The sequence below is a fragment of the Serinus canaria genome, chromosome 2 (assembly GCF_022539315.1).
Source record: "Serinus canaria isolate serCan28SL12 chromosome 2, serCan2020, whole genome shotgun sequence".
NCBI lineage: Eukaryota > Metazoa > Chordata > Aves > Passeriformes > Fringillidae > Serinus > Serinus canaria.
The window spans coordinates 43,606,916-43,632,112 of record NC_066315.1 but is presented as its reverse complement, the minus strand read 5'-3'; the positions used below and the strand labels follow the sequence as shown (position 1 = coordinate 43,632,112).

Genomic DNA, 25,197 nt, shown 5'->3' with positions numbered 1-25,197 from the left:
AGGAAAGTAACAAAATTTTTAGAGTATGAGATGCTTTGAACCTCATGAATATCCTTTAATTAGCAGATGCCAGACTGCTGATCTCCCAGGCAAGACCTCCCCCTTAAAGGGAAAAGGGAGTATGTTTACTATATAGAATGTCCCAACTTTCATACTGCAAGCTTTCATACTTTATTTTTTGGCTACTCTATATTTCATTTTTACTTACCAAAATACGTTTCAACAAATTCATAGCAGTTTTGTTCTCAGCTGTCCAGAGGCCAACCAAATGTCTACTTAACTGCCTGAAAAAGCCATTGAAATTAAAAACTGCAAGTTAGTACTTTAATCAGATTTTTAAACCACTGAACTGTCACCCTTACCATGCTGATGAAATGAAGATGAGCAAGAACTTCATGCTCTTGAGTGAGTAAGAGCACAAAGCATTACATTGTTCAAGGATATGCTTAGCATGCTTTAAAGTGTTGTCTTTAAGAAGTTCCAGTGAAGTTAGTGGAACAGCACATGCTTTTTGATCTAGACCTCAAAGAACACTTGAGCAATAGAGCAGAAACATCTAATAACCAAGTGTAAATTTATCCAGCCAACCTTAACTTACAGCTAAAGTTAAGAGGCTAGAAGCCATCAAGAACTGCTATATGATCTACTTGAAGTTCTTAATACCAGTTACTGACTAGAAAATCCTTTCTGGGAGACTGCCTTCTATGCCAACTGATGCTTTCTGCCAACATTTGTCACTAGGATTCTACCGCACTGAACTGAAGCATTGCTACAAGCACATTGTAAGTAGTAGCACCAAAGAGAACTAGCATGACAGATGGTTTCATACCCGCTCTCTCCAGGATGATATATAGTGACAACAAGCTCCACTTATCCCTACATTCCTTAGCAACTCTAAGCACTTCAGGAATTCACAGCTAAAGCTTCTGTAATCTTGTATTTAGGTGGAATTAATTGAATCATAACTCATCCTCCACAGCATACTCTCAGAGATGACATGTACTACTGACTGTTGTTTCAGGGAATAACTTCTGTGAAGAAACTTCTCTCTCAGATAGGATGGGTGATGCTAAATGCATGCAAGATGTCTGAGATGTGCACACCCATTTTTATACAGTTGTACAGTACAAGTTGAAACTTTTTACAAGTTCCAAACATTCTACTTGCCTTTTCTTTCCATGAATTAAAAGAAATAAAAATCAAAACTTGAGCCATTAACAAGTAACCAACCCAAGCCCACCTCAACAAAAAAAAAAAAAAAAAAAAAAAAAAAAAATCAAGGGTTCATTAAGTTGCTGCAGTCTCAGCTGAAGCTTGTGCTACTAAAACATACCAGCTGCTAAAGAAAATATTCACCTGAAGAACTGCAACTTTTCTTCCTTGACCTCCCAATGTTTGCTAGGCCATTACTTAGATTTTTTTTTAAACATGATATATCAAGTGAGATGGACATACCTATTTGTAAGCATCCTCTGATCTGTGCTTATTGTAAACATAGCAGTGTGCAAGTGACGAGGTAAGGCACCTTCACTGAGGGCAAGATCTTGCATTTTGGTAGCAATCTCTTTGTCTCCTTCCTTTGGAAATAGGGCAAGATGATTACTAAGGAAAGAATCTTAGTTAAGCTGCTTTTATCTCAGTCTAAAGTTCCAAGGCCTTCTTGACCATCAAGTATACCAACTAATATTCAAAAAACCAGAAGCTAGAGTATGATAGGTTTTAAGTGAAAGTTCTCAACAGCAACTGCTCAATGCTGCAGTAAAGACATGGACCAGATAACGGGTAGTTGCATCTATGAGGACAGTAACTGAAGAGGGCAGGATGCCTGTCTCCAATCATACATCAGGAGGTTGTAGCAGCAGTACCATTTTCACACTGCAATTATAAACTAGGATTAAACAGAGAATGAAAGCCACACATAATTGCTTATTGCTTGACTTTTGCCGACAGTAACCACTTAAGATTAATGGCTGCTGTTGAGTTTAGACAGCCACATGGGTAAGACTGCCACTCACTCAAGACACATTAACTGCAATTTAAAAAAGTGCTTTTGCAGCATTTTTACTCATCTAAATTACAGGACTTTTAATAAACAACACAGTAACTTTCAGCTAACATTATCAGGTGCATTGATGGAAACGTGAAGATTTGGAATACCTCTATTTCAAGTGTTCATTCACTTCCATTCCAAGAAAGTACTAGATGGATTTCAGATGCATAAGCCATTGTGATACAATGAGGCACTAATTTAAGCCCTGAATTTCAACCCAGGAAATGTCAAGAGTCAGTTAGCAAGGTCACCCTGCAACAATCATGAGCAACCCTTGAAAAGCAGGGACTTGGCCCATACATTATTTGGTATGGAAACTTAAAGCCAAAGCAAGAACAGAGGCTGACATCACTAGTCTGCTCTGGGACACTACTGCTTACTAATCCCAGTCCCATTCCATCTGGCAATGCATCCCAGGAAATATGACCTTTCCTCCTTGAAGTACCCTCTAACATGCAGAAGTCTGGTGGCTGAGCTACGTACAACATTTACAGCCAAATCTTGACTGCAGTATGAAGACATGCAAGGCACTACCTAACGTCCCAACTCACATGCTTTCCAAACCCCCAAGTGTAAGGCAAAGCAAGTTGCTATATTAAACCACTCACAATTAAGCAGGTGCTCTGTTCCTCACTTCCAACTGCCCCCTCCCCACTCCGAGAAGCTAATATGACAAACTTCTCCTGGTAAGCAATTGCACTTCCAAAATAGACAATACATATTTTGCATGCTATCCCAGCTAACAATGATAAAATCTCACCTCTATTATTGCCTTCATCACCAAACCTGCTCCTTTCACAATTGCCATGGAAGGGTGCTAGAACAGAATGTTAACAAAAAATTATCCAAGTGTAAAAACTGAAGATTAGATCATCTGTGATTCTGTTTCCTTAACTAACGTACATGGCTGTTCTACCTCCAATTCAGTTTGGTGAAAGCTAGCCTTAAAAAGAGTTCCTACCCTATATCTTTGAACAAGCATCTCTCATGCAACTCCCAGAGAGAATTCCTGGCACTGAGCAGCAATATATATCAGAGAAGCTGAAATAATGCTGAGGAAAGGAGCTGACACAAGCTGACACTAATCAAAAGCAGAAGAAATTACTATTTTTACAGTAAGAAGGCATTAACATTTTAGCTAAAAATGCTACAATCCTTACAGGTTTACTACTGAAGAGCATGTTACTCTTGTTTCCTGACTCTTAACTTTCATTTACTGAGAAAGAAACAAAAAGGCAGAAAATTTGCCAATCAGGGGAAGATCTGTCCATCTGTTGAATCTATCCTAAAGTCCAAATGGTGTTTTACTGTGTTTTTGGAAACAGGTCCTAGGCAGTCTATTCTACAATGATTTGGCATATCATTCCCACAGAATAATCACCGCAATCTGATACCCGAAGGCAAAATAATAGGCCACTAAAACATTCAGCAAGATAGAAAAGATCTAGGCACAATAACCAGCTGAAGCCAAATCTATCTTTCAATAAAACAAGTAAAATTTCATGCTCACTGATTACCTGAAGCCTCTAATAATAGTGAAAAGTAAGTCTTACCTGAAAGAGCTTAAATAGTGTTCTTCCATTAGATGCCACCATTTCCAACAACATGTCAAACTGCTGCCCCTCAGTAGTCTCACTATATGGAGCACATAGGGCAAATGTCAGGAAGTCCAGAAGTGAACTAATTACTAGGGCACCTGTCCCATGATCCTGAAATTAGGAAGACAGGTATGTAACTCAGATACAGTAGTCCGAGAGTATCCACGAGGCTGAAGGTGCTCTTCCCTGTCATAGCATTAAAATAGTCTGTAAACAAAAACTATGGGTATAGAATATTCCATTACTCTGAGTATGGGACTACCCTGGTAAATAATTGGTTTCTCACGCGTACTGAAGACTCAAAATACTTTTATCTAGTTTAATCCCACACATATGAATTTACACTATTCTTTTACTTAAAAGAAACATCCAGTTTCCATATTAAACTTGCAAACATTTGTTGCATGTCATTCAAAATCTGTGCTATTGACAGCTATGTCCTAACCTGTCAAGATCCAATCTTAATTAGAATAAACTTCAGTGCCAGACAGAGCTGTATTTTCAAGTGTAGGTGCAACACATTCGAAGATACATCTCAGCATGATAAAAGCATTTTCATTGCAATTCGGAAAGGCACTTACAGAAGCTTAAATCTGTTTCCAGAATTTGACTTACCACATGGGAATTGAATTTCTCTAGTAGATTTTCTAGAAACTTCTTTGAAGAAAGAAGGGAAGCTTTGTTCAACTGCTCCTGCCTCAAGTCATAGTCATCATGCATGGGCTGTAAAAAGAGAATTCACTATGCAGCCACATTTCAACTCTCAGTTCCCAACAGCTGTAATCCAAAAGCCACTCTTTCTACACACAAAAAGCACATCGTACTTCAAGTTCAGCAAGAAATCACTGTATAACAAGTTATTCCATGTCTTGAACACACTGCAAGTTGAATGGTAGTCCCTATTTCTAAATATTTCAGTAGCCTGAAGCTGACATATTCCAAAGTGAAAGAACCTGAAATTTAATACTTACACACATAAGAGCACACAGCATGTCAATAGAGGCATGGGTTACTCCATCATTGTTCCTTTTGAGGGCTTTCACAACCTTCACTCCTAATCGTTCTCGAAATCTTTTGAAAGGGAAGCAAAACCACTAAGATCAGAGAAGAAACTAAAATCTTAATGTTAAGATGAAATCTAATCAGTGGCCAAGAGGGGTCTGCTCCCATTGCATTTAGCAAGCCAGTACCTTGATATTTTCATAAATTTGAGATTCCTGGTAGGAAAATATTGACTTCCCTGTTAACATGCCAAGCACATTCATCAAAATAAAGATGTATCTGTGTAGTTACAGGATACTATTTATAGAGAAAGTGAAATTTATAAAGGTCTCAGACAAAGTGCTATTGTTACTCTTCCCATCATTCTCTATAATATAGTTCCTCTATATTTCCTAGTCAAAAATACTTCAAAGAATCTTTCATTTTAAGAACAATAGACAGTTTTTCTGCTTCCTTATGCTATTTAAGACAAACTCCAAGCACTCCATACATACTACAGAAGTACAACCTCAACACCATTTTATCTTGTGTTGAACTGAAGATAGCAATGACATCAGCATACTTTGAAGAACTGCCTACTTCAAGGACAGATGAAGGTACAAGTTAAAAATTTTTCCACTAGGAAAATCATTAAACCGCATTTGCCTCAAGACAGAGTATTTAGCACAAGAAAAATCAGCTTTACTTGCAAATGATTACCTGGGATTCTCAACTTGCACAAAAACCTGGCAGCCTCATACTACTGAAAACCATCACGTAGAGAGTCTTACAGTCCTTTTCAGAAGGGAATTCCATTTCTCACTTTTAGACATAAGTTACTAACAGAAGTTCAAGGCCTATTTTCATCTACTACTTCCAAGCTTGAAGAGACTTTGCACTTACTTTGGAAGCTGAGTAAAGGCAAGGAAGCCTGCTTTTGAAGCCACTAGTCGTCTTACTGCTTGGAATTGGCTTTCAAGCTCTGCATTAGATGCTGCAATATCTCCCTCTTGGGAGAGCAATGCTGTTATGGCATTATTAATGAGCTTCTCCTTGTTTTCTGAGAAGAGACCCTGGTTAAAAAAACCCAATCATTAATTTCTTTCTGCATTAGCAACATCTTAAAAGGATGGGTAAAGGCTCTATTCTTACATCTTGTGTAACTGCATGGAGGACTCCACTGTAGGAAATGTTAGCATTGAACCTGAACACAGCATCTGCAAAGTTACCATCTGGAAAAAGACATATCAAAAGTTAAGTGTACAGTACCTGACTCAATATCTGGATGCTTTAAAGAGCACTATAAACCCACGTAAGAAGCATTAGCTTACTTGGAGGAGCAGCCAAAAATTTCAGATGAAGGCTCTCTACTTCTTCATCCACAGGCATACTGAGTAATCCCCAACGCTGGCCTTTGTGTGTGGAGGTCATTTTCACACAGACATCTCTATTACCAGAGGCTCTCACTCCATCCAACAAGCTAGCCAGGAGAGAATCTCTGGGTTGAGACAATGACACACAAATACAATTTATACCAGAGAAGCGGTGCCAAAGAAACAAATTATAAGAGAAACGGGGGGAAAAAAAATCACATCATGAAAGGCAGCAATACCTGGAATCTCTTACTAACGCTACTGCCAACAGCTACACCTCTGGAAGAAATCACTAACTTTCAGTGATCCCTTATGCACTGTAAGGAGAGAGCTGACTTACACCCAGTATAGCCAGCTGCAGTCGTTCACTAATGGGATCAATTCTAGATTATCTGTTAATGAGTGACACATGTTGTTAGCCAATTCATCCCTGTGCTTTCTGCAAAAGCTCACTTAGCAGGATTAGACTGTATTACAACTGCAAGTGCACTCAGGGTCTGTTCTGTTGGTTGTTTTAAATAGAATCAACTAAGACTGTCTCAAGCAAAGAGCTCAAAGGGTTCACAGCCTCCACATTTCCATATTACTTAGACTTTGCTTTCTTCCCTTGTTTCAGATAAAATATTTAACCATGTACAGCATACACACAACTATACTGCTTAGGAGAAACAGGCTGTATCTAACTGTCCAACACCCTTTCATGTTCATCAGAAAACTTCTGGGGAGATTTGCTTAAAGTTGGGATGAAGGTATAAGGGAGATATTTAGTTCCTGTAACAAATCTTAATTTGTAAGTGGCAGACTGCTAGAACAGCAAGGCCTTGAGTTTACCCCTCCAAGGGTCAGAGTTTATAGAAGCTGAGGAACTGGAAGTGCTACAGTAGTTACTCCTATTTGAATCTGTAATGCACAGAAGCTCCAGTTACCTTTCTGTTGAAGAGTATTTTCGAATTTGTCCTTTGATGAATTCAATGGTGAAAAGCTGGGGGTTTTCACAGTCACACACTATTGCAAATACCTGAAAATAAGGGACAAGGATCACATTAATGAAGTAGTGTTATTTCGGTGCTCCACAAATTAAGGCTTACATATACTATCAATTCCTCTCTTTTAGAGCCTTTATTTGAAGAAGTGGTAGTGAGAAAGAATGCCCCTTACCTCGCCTAAAGGCTTCAAAGTTGCAATGTTGTAGGTAGCTGGATCCCTCTCAACCAAGCAAGCTTCTGTAAGAGCAAGTATTCTTTTCACAGGTTCCTTGTAAAACAAGAGAGAGGCATGCTAGGAAAGAGAATACTTAGTACCTAATAGGAACCAAGTATGTTCAGTCTGACAGCCTTACCAGGTGCCTAGGGGTTATTTTTTGAACAACAAACTCTGCTAAAGATGTTATAGATTCATCATTGCTGTACTTTCCAAAGCGAAGGTTCAAGTATTGCTCAAATTCTAGGGATTCTTTCCTTATCCGCAGAGAGATGCCTATGAAGTTGCCAGCATGGTCTATTGCACTCTTGATAATTTCCTCCCTCTGCTCAGAGGCGAATAGGTGCTGCAAATTTTGTCAGGAAAAAAAATTACAGGTGAAAAATATGGCACAGCTGAAGAAAATCACAGTCCTAGAAATAATCCTCCACTGTATACCTAACAGTAGCGAATGTTCAAAGCAGCTGGACTGGCCTTTGCTAAGTGCATGGTATAGACAGGTATTTATTACACAGGAGATCCACTATTAACTTTACATTTGCCTTTAAAAAGAAAATCTATAGCAGCTATTCCTAAAGGATACCCTGCTACACATTAGTGTGCCATTAAAGTTATGGTCTGCATGACCTGCCTGTCCACCCTTGGCAACAGACCCTGACAGCTTGGCAGGAGTAAAGACCCAGAGAAAGCAATTGGGGCTACCACTGGTGATCTTCAAGGTTGGGGCAGCTCTAGAGGATCAATTATGCATTGCTAATTTTATGCCAAAGAAAAGCATGCTGCAATACAAAAGACATGGAAACCCTCATCTAGTCCTATTTTGTTAGTAGAGACTGAGGTAGCCATAGCTGGCAATTAATTTATGGTTAATAATATAAAGATCCATTTCAGTTGTTCAAGTACAGTACACAGAAACCCTATCATGATTTTAGAACCAACATTACACTGCAATATTTCCCAAGCAAAGCTGCCAAGTAATCAGATCACAGCTCCAAAGAGCCAATGGCATTACTGATCAATCCATTTCTGAACTGAATCCCTACATCAGTTAGGTAGATTAGTAACACACTACTGTAAATTTGAGAAATGACAGGAAATTCCACACCCACATTACATTCATACTGACTACCTAAAAAACTAGATATGTCAACCTTTCTAGTTCTTAAACATGCAATACACACACACACACACACAAAACCCCCCACACCAAAAACCGTACCCAAACCCATATCAATACCCCCTCAAATGTTTTAACTAATTTCCTTTCCTTTTAGGATCAGTCCCTAAGCCTTGAGGCTCCCCAACTAGTATCCCAAAGATGCACATACTTGTATGATCCCACTATGTTGAAGCTTCATTATTAAATATGCAGCAATAAATATCCTAAGAACCATACCAAGATATTTTGATTTAATACTCACCAATCTACTAAACCCTCCATAGAGGATACAGAAGCCTCCCTGATAGCCAGTAATATCAACAAAGCCTTCAATATTTCTGTAGTCATAGGAGCACAGGACCTTATTTGTTGCAGGATCAATTTGGTCAATACCTCCAGGAGTCACTTCCAGAATCACAGGTTTCCTTGTATCACTCCAGTGATGCTTATAGCAATTATACCTCTGCAGGGAGAGCTACTTTTAGACATCTATGCACACTCCTTTACTAGACAGCAGTACTTCTCTACTTCACTAGGAAGTTCAAAAAAATCATAAAACTTCCCTTAATGCTGTTGTCTATATTAAGACACAATGAAGCAAAGGAAAGTAGCCATAGCTGTCAATTGGCAAAGAGGTCACAGCTTAAACATTCTATGTTGAAGTAAGAACACAATCCCAAAAGAGCCACTCCCCAAGGAAGTAAGTTCTCTTGTTGCAGAAGGTGGTCTACTCACAGACTTCAACAGTGTGGTTAGCTGAGGAAATAGCATTTACACCAAATGTTGTTAGTCACCTAATTAAATCAAGTTATGGTAAGTTTGTCTTGTCACTGTAGTGAAAATTTTTCATCTCTGCAGTCACATTTCATTACAAATACAAACTTAATTTAGCCAGCCGAAGTTAGAGTTCTGTTCTAAACTACAATAAGACAAAGGGGATCCCCATATTCCAGCAGTGTTACTATGCTCATACCTGAAGATTTATTCTAAAAAATATTTTGAATTACTTAAAGTAATTTTAATCACTTGAAGTGCTATCTTCTATGACCAAAAGACAAATATACAGTCTAGCTCTGTAGACTGCATTGCTTACTGCTGTATTACCACAATTCAGTGAATGCCAGTCTTGTCTGTAATCTGACCTATAGAAATCCTTCTATGAAGCATCAAATGTTCAGGATGTTGTGCAGAAAATATTTAATTAGTAAGTAAAGCAAACATTGCCTAACACGAATCAATGTTTTTCTCCTCTCCAGATAAGAACTCCACATAGCTCAGCCCTGTATTTCAACAGTAACATTCATAGTCCATTGTACAAGTATAACACTCAGGCAAAGTGTTGTACACTTGTACAAGTAAAACACAAAGTGAGCTCAAATATTCTACTGGTAAAGAGGTCCCCACTGCTTTTGAATAAACTCAATTTTCTCTTCTCAAAGACTTCAGATGCAAATTCACAAAAGCTATTTTAGGTAGCACATATAGCACAAGCATTAAATACATGAACAAGGCAGAAATCTGAGTCTTTAATGGCACGTGATACAGGCAAGCCACTCACCCGTCCTGTGATTTTTCCTTCTGAGAAGTCTGTCCTGAATCTCTGTTTTTAAAAAAGTTAACAGTGAATGAATGCACATATGACAACCTATCTATCCAGAAAGTCTACATTTAAGCTGATTCTCATATTAAGCCTCCTCAGAAGGCTCACCATACCACTGCAGTTAATATATTCAATATTTGTAGCTTTACTCACTCCTTACAAATCATGCAGTACTTGCTCCAACTGACACTAGATCAAGATCATTAACATAACAGCTCAAAAAACTTGCCTTCCTACTTTTTATGCAGGGAAAGAAAGCATAATACACTAGCACAAATGGTAACTGAGTACTTACTGCTTGCTTGAAGAAAATAAAAATAAAAATCTTACCAGTGCCTCTGTAAGGAGTTCTGTTCTGTGCTCTGTGGAAAATTTAAGTGTCTCTGACTTTTTTCCACTCCCTTTGCGAAAAGTGAGATTAAATTCTGTTCCTTGTCCTTTTCCAACAGGAGAAATACCACAGATATCTCCATAAGGCCACTAGACAATTGAAAGTAATTAGATTATACTGTTAATAATTTTAAAGCTACATCTCCCCCCTTCAAAACCCCTTAGAAACTATAATAACCCAGTAACAAAGTGACAGCTAGCATGCTACGTGACAGCATAAACTTGAGCTTCCTATTTGATACTGTGCAAAGTAACTAAGTGTCCTGACTCCCTTCAGGGACACAGCTCAGCAGTGATCAAACTTACCCTGGTTCATTCAGAACAGCAGGGCCAAAGGCAAACTGCTACTTGTTGGCCAATAAAGAGAAATTGCCTCGAAGCACAAAACCCTAACAGGTATTTGTAGAGTTGGCGAAGGCAACACAGACCTTCTGTTATGTGTACTTTTGTACACAGCTGCCACACCTTCTGGCTTTTCTGAGATCTTGTCAGACTACATGGTTTCTTAAGCCTGAATTCACTCTGGATAATGAACATAAGTCAAAAACGGACTTGAAAAATGACAGTTACCTGATTTGTAACTTCCAGTGTGTTGGGGTTGTATGTGGTGATGGCATGGGTTCCAACTGAAAAGACTCGTTTATATCTAGAATACAAAATAATGTTGTAAATAAAATAAAGTTTCTCCAGAAGTCACAGGAAAACCCATGCTGTACTGCAAAAATGTTGTTAAGATGATATACACAGGTTTTGGTTAGGAAATGGATATGGAATTTTCTTTGTTGTTACTTGCAGTTTACCCTTAGAATATGTTAAGCTCTTCTGTTCTATATATCTATAGGGGACATACAAGTTAAATACTACTAAATAGATTTACTTATGCATACCTTTTCCTAAGTTAGTGGCTAAGGCAGGATCAAAGACTCATGGACTTGCACTGAAAGGTACTACCAGACCAGAATAAATTTTAAGAAGGCTACACAGGTAGGGAAAAAAAATCCCCCAACCATTCCTGCAATAGTCTAAAGCAACCATCTGAAGCTGTCTCAGCCAACAGTTTTAACACAAAATCCAACTTACATAACTGCTCACAATACTGTACCAAGTCAAAGTACTACTATGGCCAAGCCTAATTTTCTTCATCTTGAGGGAAACCAAAGCTATCAAACTCTAGAAAGATTTATATCACCAAAGCTACAGTCATTGTACATTGATATCACTGATATGGTAACTGTCACAGGGCTTAAAAAATAGCAAGGTAGTTGTGTTTCAAGTGTATCAGACACAAGCAGCAGTCAGCTAAAGCTACAGAATTCAGATGCATCAAAGTCTTATCATGGCTACATTTCCTAGATAATCTCCAAAATGTACCCTGAACAAAGACTCTTTACATATTTCTGAATCTGAAAGTTTTGAAACATAACTAAGCAGAGTTTGAAACAGTAGCTTATTAATAATAGCTTATTACTTGTACAAGCCATGTTCTAGGGTGCTTCCATCTGGAAGCCATTCACCCAAAAAGTAAAGCCAAACCTGAACCAGAGCCAGTACTAGTAAGTATTCTCTGACTACAGCAATAGCATCTGAACATGGATGCCATTCTTGAACTTGAACCAAATAAAAATACTTTGGCTAGTTGTCCACATTAAAACTGATTCAGTGTAGGAATTTCAGTTTCAGTTCTGGGTAAACTGTGGGTTTGCTTGGAAAAGATATTAGCAACCAGATGCTTAATTAATCTGAATCTGTGCCATGTTAGACTGCATCAAGAACGAGCAGATCACTTCTTCCATCCTTCTCTGCATTCTTGTGCGGCAGTCCTTTCTCCTCTCTCACTTGACAGGTCTGCAGCACAAGCGATCATTTCTGTATAAAGTCAAACTTTGCATGGGCTTCAAATATATTCAGAGCATCTCTCACATATCCCTTATAACAGGAAGGTCAAGAGCATCTATCGGACAAGTCAGGCAATCTCACAAACTTAATACACTTCCAATTTCCATTATTATTAAAAAAAACAGTGCAAGTTGAAGCCTTTACTGGCCCAGAGTTTACTCAGGAATTAAAACAAGTGCTTATTTTCTTCAAAGCTTAGGAACATCTGTATTGAACTGATTGTCCACCTTAAGGATTTTTAACATATTTGCAAAACCTATTTGTTTTTCTACATAGTTGAAATTTCCTTATTTAAGATGCAGGTGAAGGAAGTAATGAAGCAGAATGTTTGAAGCTACTCTAGCTGCTAATAATTCCACTATATTCAGCCTGTCAAAGAATGCTCCAGTCCTTAGTGCATAATAAGAAACACACTCTCCTCTTGTTGCACAATTTATACAGGTTTTCTGTCTTTTATATGACTTATAAATAAGGTTCGTTTAAGTTCTTTAGAACAGCATATCACAAGTAATAAGGCTCTTTATTACTTGCTCAAGGTTTTGTTTACTTACTGAGCCTACTATGAGCCGCAAAGTGCTTTGTGGCAGAGTAAGGTTTGTAACCATTACACGTAACTGAAGATCAGCTTCCAAACATCATAGCCCCTTTCCTTTTCTCCCCTTATGCTCAAGCCTACATTTCAAGATCTGGGAAGCATTTATTATCCAGCATTCTTAATATGTGCTGGGACAAGGAACACAAGGCAGAACAGCAGTTTTGCTGAGCTGCCATTTCCCTTGTTTCCTCTCCTTAGGTAAATTCAGTAGAACCAAGTCTCGTTTCGCGAACAGAGGAGATTCAGAAGTCAGCGCTTACATGTGGCCTACTCTTGTTCATAACTTCACCTATAAATATTTAAGAAAGGTATTCATACCTCCAGGACTTGAAGAGTTTACTATTAATTATATCTCAAACTACTCTGCAGTACTGTCTAATCCCAGGCTGTTTTGAGAAGAGTTGAAGCAAATGTCCTGTTCCCCATAAAAAGGCTATGGCCTGTTCACTAGTTATTTCAAAGCACTGGAGAAATCTTTTTAATCACAAGGAACCTGGCAGATAAATTTCATACCACCACACAAAACAAAACACCACATATTCAACAAAAAATCTTCATTCATTTTACAGATCTACAGAAAAACTGGAGCATCATCATGTGCACCACTGGAAAATACTTTATGGACACACAGAGCCTGTAACAGCTAACTTCAGACACAGCATAACAGATACCAGTTATGATAACTTAGTGGATAATTTTATTAGACATTCCCAAGCTTTTCCAGACAGAAATTAATTCATTCCACCAAAAATTCATTTTTAGATTCAAGACCCCTATTAAGATCAGGTTAATTTTTATTAGCAGAATTCTTCAAATTATCTCAGTTAGTAGTTTAACAGATAACCTGTTACACAACTTCTTAAGTGTATATATGAACTGGTAATCCTCATCAATTAAAGTACATAAAACACTACTCTTCCATAAACCTGTTCTAAGAAGAAACATTTCCACCTTAAATTTAGTGTTTTATAAAGTAAGATCAAGAGGCTTAGAACCTAACAAGGCTGGGTGGTCCATTTCAGAACTACGCTGCAGGGTGGGAACATAAGCAGAGGAAAGCTAAACCACAATGTTTCAAATTCAAACTGATTCTTGTGAAGATACATTTCATTCAGCAACAAGCAGCAGGAGCCTTTAGTTCAATTTTCATTCATCATTTGGATGAAGTTAAAACTATGCAGTTAAATCCAATAACAGAGGAAAAATGCCACACAAAACTTGAAAAACAAAAACGCAAAATTAACAAACTTCAAAGTACTTACTTTCCTCTCCATGAATGTTTTGTTGTGTAGAAACAAGCAAGATCTCTGTTTTCTCTAATTATATTCATTCTGTGCCAAGACCTGAAAACAAAGGAGACATCCTGTTAGCACTCAGGATTCTCATTTAAAACCAAAGTTCACGAATCATCAATATGCTTCAAGACAAAAAGACTGTGTTTTTAAACTTATGTTTATCAAACAATACATGGACCAACTTGCACAAGAATTATTAGTTTCTCCACTGCATTTGTTACACTAGCTATTTCTTAACAGTACCAGCTTCCAGTAAGTTATGCCACATTTGCCATATTACAGTCACTCTACTTTCACTGCACCTTTGCACGCTCAAGTTCAAGTATATTTCATGTGATCTCTAAAATGCTTTACTCTCAAAAATAGTATTATATAAAATTATTTGAGTAGCCTCTACTTGCAACTCCAGCTAAACCAAAGTCCTACTGCAATTCTGAAATAAACAGTAAGGAGATACCTGGATACATAGAACAGTTTGTTTTCCAGTCTGAATCAGAACTTGAGATTGAGAAACTTACTTACGAGCTTAGCATTATGATTGAAGAGCTGACTAAGTACCATTCCTATGCTGTAAAAGTTTAAGCAATCTCACCACTAACAACATGACATGCTTATTTCACACAGAGGGAATATCTATTCCCTAAACACACACACAGAGGAATTAAGTGAAACTTTCCCATAATTGCTTGAGTAGATCACTGCTTTAGGAGTTGCTACGTTCTAAGGAATGCTTCTAAACACTACTATTTTCAATGTCTGAAATAAATGCATGTTGAGTAGTCAGGAAATTAATCTCCCTTTTACTTCACGATGCTGTTATTGCATATACAAGGAACTTAAGCAGACATTCCCTGATTAAGTACAAAAGTGAAGTTGCCACTCTCCATTTACTGCTACAGCATTAGCTTTATTTTCAAATGTGTTAAATCAGGCTTCCCTGTAACTGATTGAACACTGGAACTACTCTCAGGTTTACACCAATAACACAGTGGCATCCCCAAAATACCACACACTAATGCTGGTCTGCAAGAACACAGCTTGCCTGAAGCAACTCTCAAGCAACCCAATCCCAGTCAGTGCCCCACTGAAAGTTAAATAACAACCCATTATCTTTTTACATTTGGCTAACTCTGCTTGACTGGGCAAAGGAAGATTTCTTATTTTGAGATGGATGACCTGCAACATTAGCTCATTGCTAATTTCTACTCTCTAAGACTTCAGGTCATTTTCTTTCTGAGCAAATGCTGTAGCAGTTATGGAGTCATAAGCATGAAGAATGGATAATCTGCTCAAAATGAACTCTAGAATTCCTTCCCTCAGGTGAAGAGCCAGCACAATCATGACTACCTACTGAAGGAAACTTGAAGTACTGCCTCTGGGAAGAGAGAAGAGCAGTATTTACATCTTTCAATGACTCAGCCTTCAAGTCAAATTTTCAGAGTTAATATTCCAATGACTCGCGGTGAGTTAAATTCTCTACACCCAGTTTTTTGAAACAAAGTTTTATGAGGGACAGGATATTCAACAGCATTATTGCTACTGACGGCTGACATCATCTATCTGGACCTGTGCATTTGACACTGTCTTGCCTGACACCCTTGCCCCTAAACTGAAATTACACAGATTTGACAGATGAACAACTCAGTGGACAGGGAATCGTCCAGAGGGTTGCACTCAAGCAGTTGCAGTCAATGGCTCAATGTTAGAGATAGTGACAAGTGGCATTCGTCAGGGGTCAAGACTGAGACTGGCACTGTGTTAACACCTTTGTCAGAGATATGGACAGTGGACTCTCTGCAAGTCTGTTGATGACACCAAGCAGTGTGGTGCAATTGACAGGCAGGAGGGAAGGGATGACATCTAAAAGGATTCTGACAGGTGGGAGAGGTGGGTCTGTGCCAACCTCACAAAGTTCAACAAGGCCACATGCAAGACTCTGCAGCTGGGCTGGGCCATCCCAAGCACAAATACAAGCACGGTGGAAAAAGGCTTGAAAGCAGTCCTGAGGAGGATCTGGGGGTGTTGGTCGATGAAAAATTTGACACAACCCAGCAATGTGTGCTCACACCCCAGAAGCACATTCTGAGATGCATCAAATGAAAACTGGTCGGCAGGCTAAGGGAGATGATTCTTCTGCTCTGCTCCACTCTTGTGAGACCCCACCTGCAGTACTGTGTCCAGCTCTGGGGCTCCCAACATAAGGAGGGCCTGGTCCACACCTTTTGGGGGGAACCTAGAGGAGAGCCACAAAGATGGCAAGGGAGAGAGCTGGATCACCTCGTCTATGGAGACAGGCTGAGATGGGGGGTTGTGTAGCCTGGAGAAAAAGCAGCTCCAGGGAGAACTTAGAGCAGCCTTTCAGTACCTCATGGGACCTACAAGAAAGCCAGAGAGGGACTTTGGGCGTGTAGTGACAGTATGGAGCGACAGCTTTAAACTGAAAGAGGGGAGGGTTAGGTTAGATGTCAGGATTAAATTCTTTGTTGTGAGGATGGTGAGGCACCAGAAAAGGTCCAGAGAAGTTCTAGACACCCCATTACAGCAGCCCTGGAAGTGCTCCAGGCCATGATGGATGGCACTCTGAGCAACTTGGTCAAGTGAAAAGTGTTCCTGCCTATGGCAACAAGGTTGGAACTAGATCATCTTTAAGGTCCTTTCCAACCCAAAGCATTCTATAATTACTCCTGAAGTTCTCAATTTTGCTAGGATTAAGAACTGTTATTATTATTACCATGGATAAGAATCAAAACAGTATGCTCTAGCCAAACTACACAGATCTTACTGTACAGTAGCACACTTTAAATCTGGTAATTTTGTTTTGAAGTTATCTTGCAGAACAACATGTCACACACTCAATTTTCATGCCACTTTTTAAAAGCCATTTTCATGACATTGACTAAAGTATTAGTAAAAATAAAGTAAGAGACTTATAACAAGACTAGCTTTACTAAGTACAGGATTAAAAGATCTATTTATCTGTAATTCCAGTTTCACCAATACCAGACTCCTCTGACCAGCTCTATTAGGTCTCCCAGACCTGAACACCACTTGCTCTAGAGCATTTAAAGCAAGATGTTCTCAAGGTTGCAAATATCTACTCCTAATAATACAGAACTAAGAAACATTCATTTATGAGCTACCAGCAGCTTCCAGAAATTTTAACACCAGCATCTAACTAGAATCAGGATACTGATGCATGAAGTATTGTGCGTGAAGTGCAATAACAAATTCACCAGACTGCTTTTTTGTTTAGATGAAAGCCACTAAAATAATTTAGCTTTCATGCTTTATTCACTGCGCTTCTGGACAGTGATTGCAAGCATCCCTCCGACTGAGGAGACTACCACAGGGGCAATATATGCCCAAGTCTAGCAACAATTAATTCTTGTACACATTTTCCAGCAGTTTAACAGACAGAAAAGGCTAACAATAGCCTAGTGTTCTGAGCTGCTGTGGTAAAGCCCAGCAATTATTTACCAGTTGTCTTTGATTCCACAGTAAGAACAAGATTAAAAAAAAGTTCATACCAAAGACAACGGTATTTTAGAAGACACCAAGAAATTCCTCTTCCTTCACTCATTCCAGCGAAACCAGTGTGGCATCTCTCTTGTACTACCCACAGGGTCATACACTGTAATTTTAGCACCTAAGACAGCATAACCATTGACTTCGCAGAACACATCAGGCTTTACCATTAATCAAATTTAGTCATATTGTCAGTGTAAGCTATAGTGGCCTGCTTAGTTATACATTACTTTCCTAAAATAAGACAACATTCTTGTTACCTTTACCTCTTCTTCCTGCATTCAATAGACCTTTAAAAAGTTGCCTGACTTGAAACAAAAATTGAGTGAAATTTGTTATCTTGCTCATAAGAGCATCCAGGACAATAAGGCACTAACTTGAGCAATCATCTTAATGTTCTGGGGTACCTAGGAGTAGAGAAGTCTTCAAAGGTTGTTCTGAATACTTCACAGCACAGCTATTGCATATCCCATACTGATGGCTTTTAAAGGTTTGATACTAGAGAAACACCCAGTTGATCTATTTCCACTGGAGCAGAGGCAAAACTACTTTGAGAGTAGCAATTTGTAAACATGATTTTCTTAGTTGAGGGCATGCTGAATACAGCCTGTAGTCAAATAATCCAAGGATTCAGCAGGCAAAGTAGTGTCTACAACTCACAACTTCTTTTCGGAGCCTAACAAAAGCACTCTCCAAAATCTAACCTGGATATTTTAATCAGCTTTTTCACAGGACTGAAATTCAACAAGACTTTCCTATTTGGTTCCTGTAGTACTGTAAATAGCAGTGAAACAGCTTTAGGGGAAGAGCTGAAACCACATTTTTGAGTGCCTCATGTACCAGAAATAGCAACCCTTTAAACTAAACGGCCTGAACTGCTTCCAGGACTCCCCCTGCCTCAGAGTTTAAGCTACACAGAATCATAGAATAGTTTGAATTGAAAGGGATCTTTTACACAATATATATTCAACCTGTGTGCACTTTCCACGTTTCCAGGATTTCACATTCTTTAGACAAAACTACCGTCTGGGAAAACAATCTATTTCAGGAAACTGAGAAAAGTCAGTCTCAAAACAGCACTTGTGGAGTTAGAAGAAAAGCTGTGACCTTGCAGACATCAAAGCAATAAGCACAGCTGTAATTACACATAAGTTTCCTTCAATTTATTAAATAAAGTCAGAAGTTTGGACATGGGTTCAAAGTTTAGTGCAGAATTCAGACTGAGTTTTCCTGATTATATTATCTATTATTACAAAGCCTCAATATCTTTCTTTAACAAAGGTTTAACAAGGTAGGATTCAGAGCCTCACACAGGATTATTATTCTATTCCACTGCAAGGAGGAGTAAAATAAATGCTGATAAACTGAAGTTTCTTGGGCAAAAGAGGAAGAGAAATGCAGATAAGAAACTGTGATTTTGTTTTAAAATTTTATTCCAGCATGGCTGAATACTAGTAAGAGTTCCTGGAAAGTCTGTACTACACAAGGACAAATAATCATAGCAAGCTCAAGTGTGACTCTTCTGAGAGAGAAGACATACTATAAGCATAAAACCAGGATCCAGCTGGAAAGCAATGAGAGCAAAGTGCTAAAAAAACCCTTAAGGTTCTGTTATTCTGTGGTTCTACATACCTACCTGCTAGCTTAAACGTCTGGAGCCTGATTTCCAGTCACCTACACCTCTGTAGCTTTAAAGGCATTATTTAAATAAGTGAGTTTTCCTGCAACAAAATGTTTTACCTGTCTACATTTCAGCCTCCTCTTTCATTGCTGTGGTCACTAAGTGGCAGAGGTTTGCCTTCAGACAGATTCTTTCTAACAAGCATTAATTTTTCCTCTTCCTTGAACAGTATTCTTCTCCTAAAGTACTACAGCCTAATTAGCTGTGGAAACAGATTTCATCTGTAGTGTAGGAACTCCCAGTCCTTTTTGTAAGGGGGAAAGAGAAAAGATCCACCAGATCCTTAAAGGAGGCAACCTGCCTCAGTGATAGCAGCAATCCCACCTTCAGTGGCCCAGGACCGAAACAGGCTGAGAATTCCAGCTTTACTACTGCCATAAATGACAGTGACAACATCAGAGTCCACCCTCCAGGTGACCCATTCCCTCACTGAGGACCAGTGTTAAGGATAAGAAAAAGTGTGGAAGATTCTGGTTGTCCTTTAAATTTATATTAGCATTCTGCTTTACCAGTGAACCAATCTGATTCACCAGCTAGACAGGTGAGTATCAGAACAAAAGTATATACTCACTAAGGGAAGGAAGAAAAAAAATAGTGTTCCTTTCAGTCACAGTTTAGCAATCCTGTCATATTTCTTCAGAATAATGTTCTGTTTTATTAGTGAGGCAAGGGAGTTGTTAATTTTTTTGACACAAGAATAGTTTTTTGGAAGCAAATCAGGAAGCTAAGCAGTTGAAGGTTAACACTTCAAGATATGGTTGAATGACAGCAGAAGAATTATTAAGTCAGTAAGTTTCACTTACTGAGCTTCAAACAAGTCAAAAGCAAAGTCACCTCCACAGTATAAAAACAGATCTGGCTTTAAAGACCAAGCCTCAGCATATCACTTAAAATCTGGAAATACAAAGTGATTCAGTCCCTCAGGACAGATACGTATTTGGAAACTATGAAAAATGCCACATGACACCCAGAGGAGCAAGCAATACATACAAAATAAATCTTTCAAAAAATGTGTTCCAACAAGGCTAAAATACAAGGTTAAAGTTCCTGGAAAGTCTATACCACACAGGGACAGAAATGCAACCTTGTCTCCAAATACTCAGATATTTGCTGCAAGTGGAAAAAACTGTCAGTAATAATAGAAAGGCGCCAGTAACTTCTAGTTAAGTGTTCTGGCACTTGGCTGCCTTTAGTAGGCAAGAATTAGACCAAGCTACACGTCTATGAATTGAAGCAGGCTAGAGCCAAGCATAATTTTCACATCTGTAGTACTGGTCCTGTCATTTTGATTTTATTCATCAGACTGTTCGTAAACCATCTTCCTAACTCAATCCTAAAACGAAACTCAAGTCACTAAGTAGTTCCTTCAAGAACCTCCTCCTTTTCAACAGATCTCACCACATGCAAGTAGTAGCCTATGCAGACAAATCTAATAATCAACAAAAAAAAGTCTTCAGTTTCAGAGAACTTAAATTCTAAAACCAGGAATATTTTCTGAAATGCAGTATTATCTAACCAGCGCTAAGTAACATGAAAAAAGCAGTTAACTACTGAATTTCATCTACTCCACCATCACACATCTTATTCGTGAAAGAGCACAGGAGAAAAAGGGACAGCAAATTTCAGATTACATTAACTTCAAAAGCAGCCACACTGCTGATATTAAGTGCATTCACAGGAAGTCTCTGAACAAACTTCCAAGCCTATGTTTTCCCCCAAGCAGAATGCTCAAACACTCCCTCAGCTTGAGAACACCAAGCCAAAAATAGAAGAAAGACCTCTCCCTCCCAAACTGAAGTGCTAAGACAATATTTTAATGGCCCAGAACTCAGCCCTCAGTAGAGGTACAGCGATGAAGGCACAAGCTTCACACCACTCCACAGGAAAATCTATGCCAAAGGCTGCTGGCAGCTCACCACAGACAGAAAACCATCCAATATGACTGCTTGTTTTGACTTTCAGAAAACAGAAAGCAAGCTAAAAGCATGCATGGAAGGAAATCAAATCTTCGTGGAAAAAATAAGAGCATTAAGGGTAGATTTTCTGAAAAGTGCATCTAGTTCTCCTCAGGCTCTTCAGGCATACTGCGAGCACTCAAAAAAGAAATAAAATCTCATCGCTGTGAGAGCATATCTCCGCCACATCTCTCCCACCCTTCATAAATTATTTCCCAAAGCTTCTACGGACGGGTATATTTTGATATGAAGCAGAAGGAAAATAACGTGTCTTTTTTTAATGGACACGTCAATATCCTCTTAAGAAAAAAGACAAATTCTGTAGCCCGGAGGCGACAGAAGCCGCATCAGGTGCGGGACATGCCGAGCGAAGCGCCGGGCGGGCAGAGGCTGGAGAACAACCCCAGCCCTCTCCTCAGCCCGGATACAGGAAGCGAAGGGCTGCGAGCGGCTGCTGACAGGTACCACACTGGGGACGAAGGACGCCGGCTCACAGCCCCAGGCCCCTCACGGCTGGGGCGGGAGCGGGGCTGTGCTGGCGGCAGCATCAGCCCCCGGGCGGCAGAGCGAGCGCTGCCCCAGCCCCGACCCCGCTCCCCGCACAGCCCCGCGGGCCGGGCGCGCCCCCTGCCCGCCCACCCGGCCCCGAGCAGCGCCTGGGACCGTGGAAGGAGGCGGGGGCTGCTGCCGCCGCCCCCTCACCTCCCCCGCCGCTGGGATTTACCTGGCCGGGGAGCCCACGCTGCCCGGACCTGCCCCCACCAGCAATGCGCTTTCCCGGCGATAAGGGGGAAGGGGCACTGAGCGGAGCTCTCACCCCTCACCCTCCGGCCGGCGGGGCGGGCGGCAGCCGCTACACCGCTCCTGCTGCCTCAGAGCCTGGCGCTGGAGGCCGCCATCTTAGCTAGGGCAGCGAGACCGCCCCCTCGGCGCAGCCGCCGTGCGGCCCGGAGCCGTCATGGGACGCGGTCACCTGATGTGTTCCGCGCTGCCTCCCCCTTCCCGCCGCAGTCACTCCGTCCCTCCCTTCCTCACTCCCTCCTTCCTTCCTTCCTTCCTACCCTCGGCCCTTGCCCTGCCCTGCCCTGCCTTGTTCTGCCGGGAACCGGCATGGCTCCGTGCGCAGGCGCCGCGCCGCCGGGGTGCAAAGTGCCCGTGGCGCTCCGCTTGCGCGTCGCCTGAGGAGTGTCAGTGACCGGTGCGCTCCTGCCCGAGCGTCTCCAGGCCGTGGAAGGCGCGTGGAACAGTTAAAAAGCCGGAGCACGCTGTTTAATTATGCACATTACTTACGTGACTGTAAAAGCAATGTTAAAATGCCACATTAAGGCTGCGGAGACTGAATCACTGATTTATGTGGTTGGCTAACCACCCTCCAGATTTGTTACGGGACTCTTAAGCTCCCCGTCAACTTCCTCATATTCTGCACCAGATGCAAGGGTTCCCAAAAATGTTGGCAAACTACGGCAGCGTTATAACACGAGCTCCTTAAAATGCCTACTGATTGGAATAAATATTTTGAATATTTTAAAATATGACTTGCATTAGAATACTATGTCCTTTCCCTTAAAAGTCTGCAGATGAAGAGAGAAATGAGGAAAAAACTGTAAGTGGAACTATCTTGGTGAAAGATACCAAAACCACGGGTGTTAATTTTTTAAAAATATCCTTTAATATCCTTTTCACCATTATATCTACTCTTGAGAAACAGCATGAAGCTGCGTCAGGGGAGGTTTAGGGCAGATATCAGGAGAAAGATTGTCACCCAGAGGGTGGCTGGGCACTGAACAGGCTCCCCAGGGAAGTGGTCACAGCACCATCCTGGAAGAGCTCAAGAAGATTTTGGACAATGCTCCTGAGCACAGGGTGTGACTCTTGGGGTGTCCCAGCAGGGCTGGAGGTTGGAGTCGATGATCCCTGTGGTTCCCTTCCAACTCAGGATATTCCGTGATAATTATCTGTCTTATATTTTTTTTATGATATTTGAATATTAGTCAGACATTCTTCTGTTAAATCTAGTCCTCTGAATCTGGGGCACTGTGATAGAATAGCTCTGATGGGAAAATAACATATTACTTCGGGGAAGCTGATAAATTGCTTTTGGTTACAGAACTTCAATGGAGGAAAAAAAAAGATTTAATGTTTTATTAACGTACTAGGAATTGTAGGAATCTAATTTCAGAGGGAGGTCATATGATTCGGAAGAGTTTCTTTGAGTGCCTGGAAGAGTTTTTGGACAGGTTTGGAGTGGTTTCTGGTTTTGTTGATTAGTTGCCTCAGAGGGTTTTTGGTTCAGGGGGGTGTTGATTTTGTCTCAGCACTTATTTTGCACTGTTAATGTAGGTAAGTAAAATACATCAAGTAAAGCAACAGCTTGTTAGCTGTTTACTACTCGGGAACAAAGAATGACACTTGAATAATGAAATTGATGTAACAAAGTAGTAATCAACGTTTTCATGGATGGATTTTAATCAGACAGCACAGATTATATTTCAGTATATTTGTTCAGCTCAAACTAGTATTTCAGTAACTGTGTTTTCCTCTATTTTTGGACATGCTTTTGCGTAAGTAGTGGTATTAACTTTAGATCTAATGCAAACAACTGATAAAAGAAAAGGAGGACACAGATTAAGATAAATTTGAGAGATAATGAAATAATAATTTTGAAATTATTCAGAGAAAAAGTGAACAAGGAAGGTGTGTTTAATAGTTCTGACTGGAAGTTATGGAAATTATATTGTACAACGTGGTACAATATCTTTCAGCAATTAAAATAGACCATGATTTCATTACTGTCTAGCTGCAAAGTATGTGTGAAGTTACCTTGTGTGCAGAAAAAAAGTATTCTGGTTTGCTGAGTCTTTTTTTTTTTTGTAAGAGATGACACTACTGGATAGTTTTAGAGATAGGATCTCATTTTTCTGTTTAACCAAAAGTTTGTGAAAATGCTGGAGTGCAAAAATTGTATTATTAACACCTCAAATTTAAAAGTTTGCTGTTTTAGTTTAAAAAGAAAGTGAACAAAATCCTCACTCCATTAATGTCAATGGCAGTTTTGTTATTACCTGTGTCTGACACAGGTAGTGTTTTGCCCTTAGGTTTCCCAGTCACTTACAGAGTCAGAAATCATATCAGAGCCATTCTCACTATCAAAATAAGAATAGCAAAACACAGGTTTGATGCCATCTTGAAAGATAAAATGTTAAATTGCTTCAATCCATTTTGGAGAAGCAAACTCAAGTTCAGTTCTTGCAGATCTTTCACCTGATCTGTGCTGCAAATGTCAATATGACCTTGTCCATTTAAATACTTCCATTTGCAAAAGAGTTCAGGCCATCTCCAGTCTAGAGAGCAAGGTCTCTCCTTACCATCCAGTTATTGAAGTCTGGAAGGAATGAAGAGTTCTAGTCCACCACTAAATAATTAATAGTCCACTGGCTATTTTTGAGATCAGTACCTATTCTGAAAGACTGTGGTTTAGGATGGCTGAATTCTTCAAGCAAGCTACAGTACAGGTACTGTAGAGCCAATGCTAAGATTCTCTGCAGGAACAGCAAGTATCATGATTGTAAATACCACCTATAAGAGCAGAGATCCTACTACTTTTAAGACAGATATATTGTGGTTTATAGCAGCAAAAAATAACAAGTTTCTACCTGGCCTGCACGCAGCAAAAAATGGACAAATTATCTTCCCCTCCTAGTACTAATGGTAGGGCAGAATTTTGGGTCTTCTGTTTGGACAAATGAGAGATTTTTCCATCCTTCCTCGTCTTAGAAGAAAATAAGTTCCTGCTAGAACTGGGAATAGTTACTTTACTCTCTTACTTAACTTGCAATGTAGGAGGGTGCAGGACCACCCACTCTAAGGTCAACTACTATTTTTCTGCCATGAAGTAATGG

General features: G+C 39.8%; 1 protein-coding gene across 2 annotated transcripts in view; it reads right to left on the bottom strand.

Annotated features, from left to right (window-relative positions):
* DNAJC13 (DnaJ heat shock protein family (Hsp40) member C13) overlaps positions 1 to 22,250 on the bottom strand; it is a 55,957-nt gene extending 33,707 nt beyond the window's left edge. For both annotated transcript variants that reach the window (XM_009086175.4, XM_050971567.1), the window contains exons 1-18: positions 22,023 to 22,250; positions 14,105 to 14,185; positions 10,922 to 10,997; positions 10,292 to 10,441; positions 9,920 to 9,961; positions 8,624 to 8,824; positions 7,342 to 7,548; positions 7,161 to 7,256; positions 6,929 to 7,020; positions 5,961 to 6,127; positions 5,782 to 5,861; positions 5,533 to 5,702; positions 4,620 to 4,719; positions 4,264 to 4,371; positions 3,604 to 3,759; positions 2,811 to 2,867; positions 1,456 to 1,577; positions 209 to 284 (exon numbers count right to left, since the gene is read on the bottom strand). In XM_009086175.4, coding sequence (XP_009084423.1) covers positions 209 to 284; positions 1,456 to 1,577; positions 2,811 to 2,867; positions 3,604 to 3,759; positions 4,264 to 4,371; positions 4,620 to 4,719; positions 5,533 to 5,702; positions 5,782 to 5,861; positions 5,961 to 6,127; positions 6,929 to 7,020; positions 7,161 to 7,256; positions 7,342 to 7,548; positions 8,624 to 8,824; positions 9,920 to 9,961; positions 10,292 to 10,441; positions 10,922 to 10,997; positions 14,105 to 14,172 — 1,968 coding nt within the window. In that variant the 5' untranslated portion in view covers positions 14,173 to 14,185; positions 22,023 to 22,250. The remainder of the gene's footprint in view (positions 1 to 208; positions 285 to 1,455; positions 1,578 to 2,810; positions 2,868 to 3,603; positions 3,760 to 4,263; positions 4,372 to 4,619; positions 4,720 to 5,532; positions 5,703 to 5,781; positions 5,862 to 5,960; positions 6,128 to 6,928; positions 7,021 to 7,160; positions 7,257 to 7,341; positions 7,549 to 8,623; positions 8,825 to 9,919; positions 9,962 to 10,291; positions 10,442 to 10,921; positions 10,998 to 14,104; positions 14,186 to 22,022) is intronic.
* Positions 22,251 to 25,197: the final 2,947 nt, after the last annotated feature.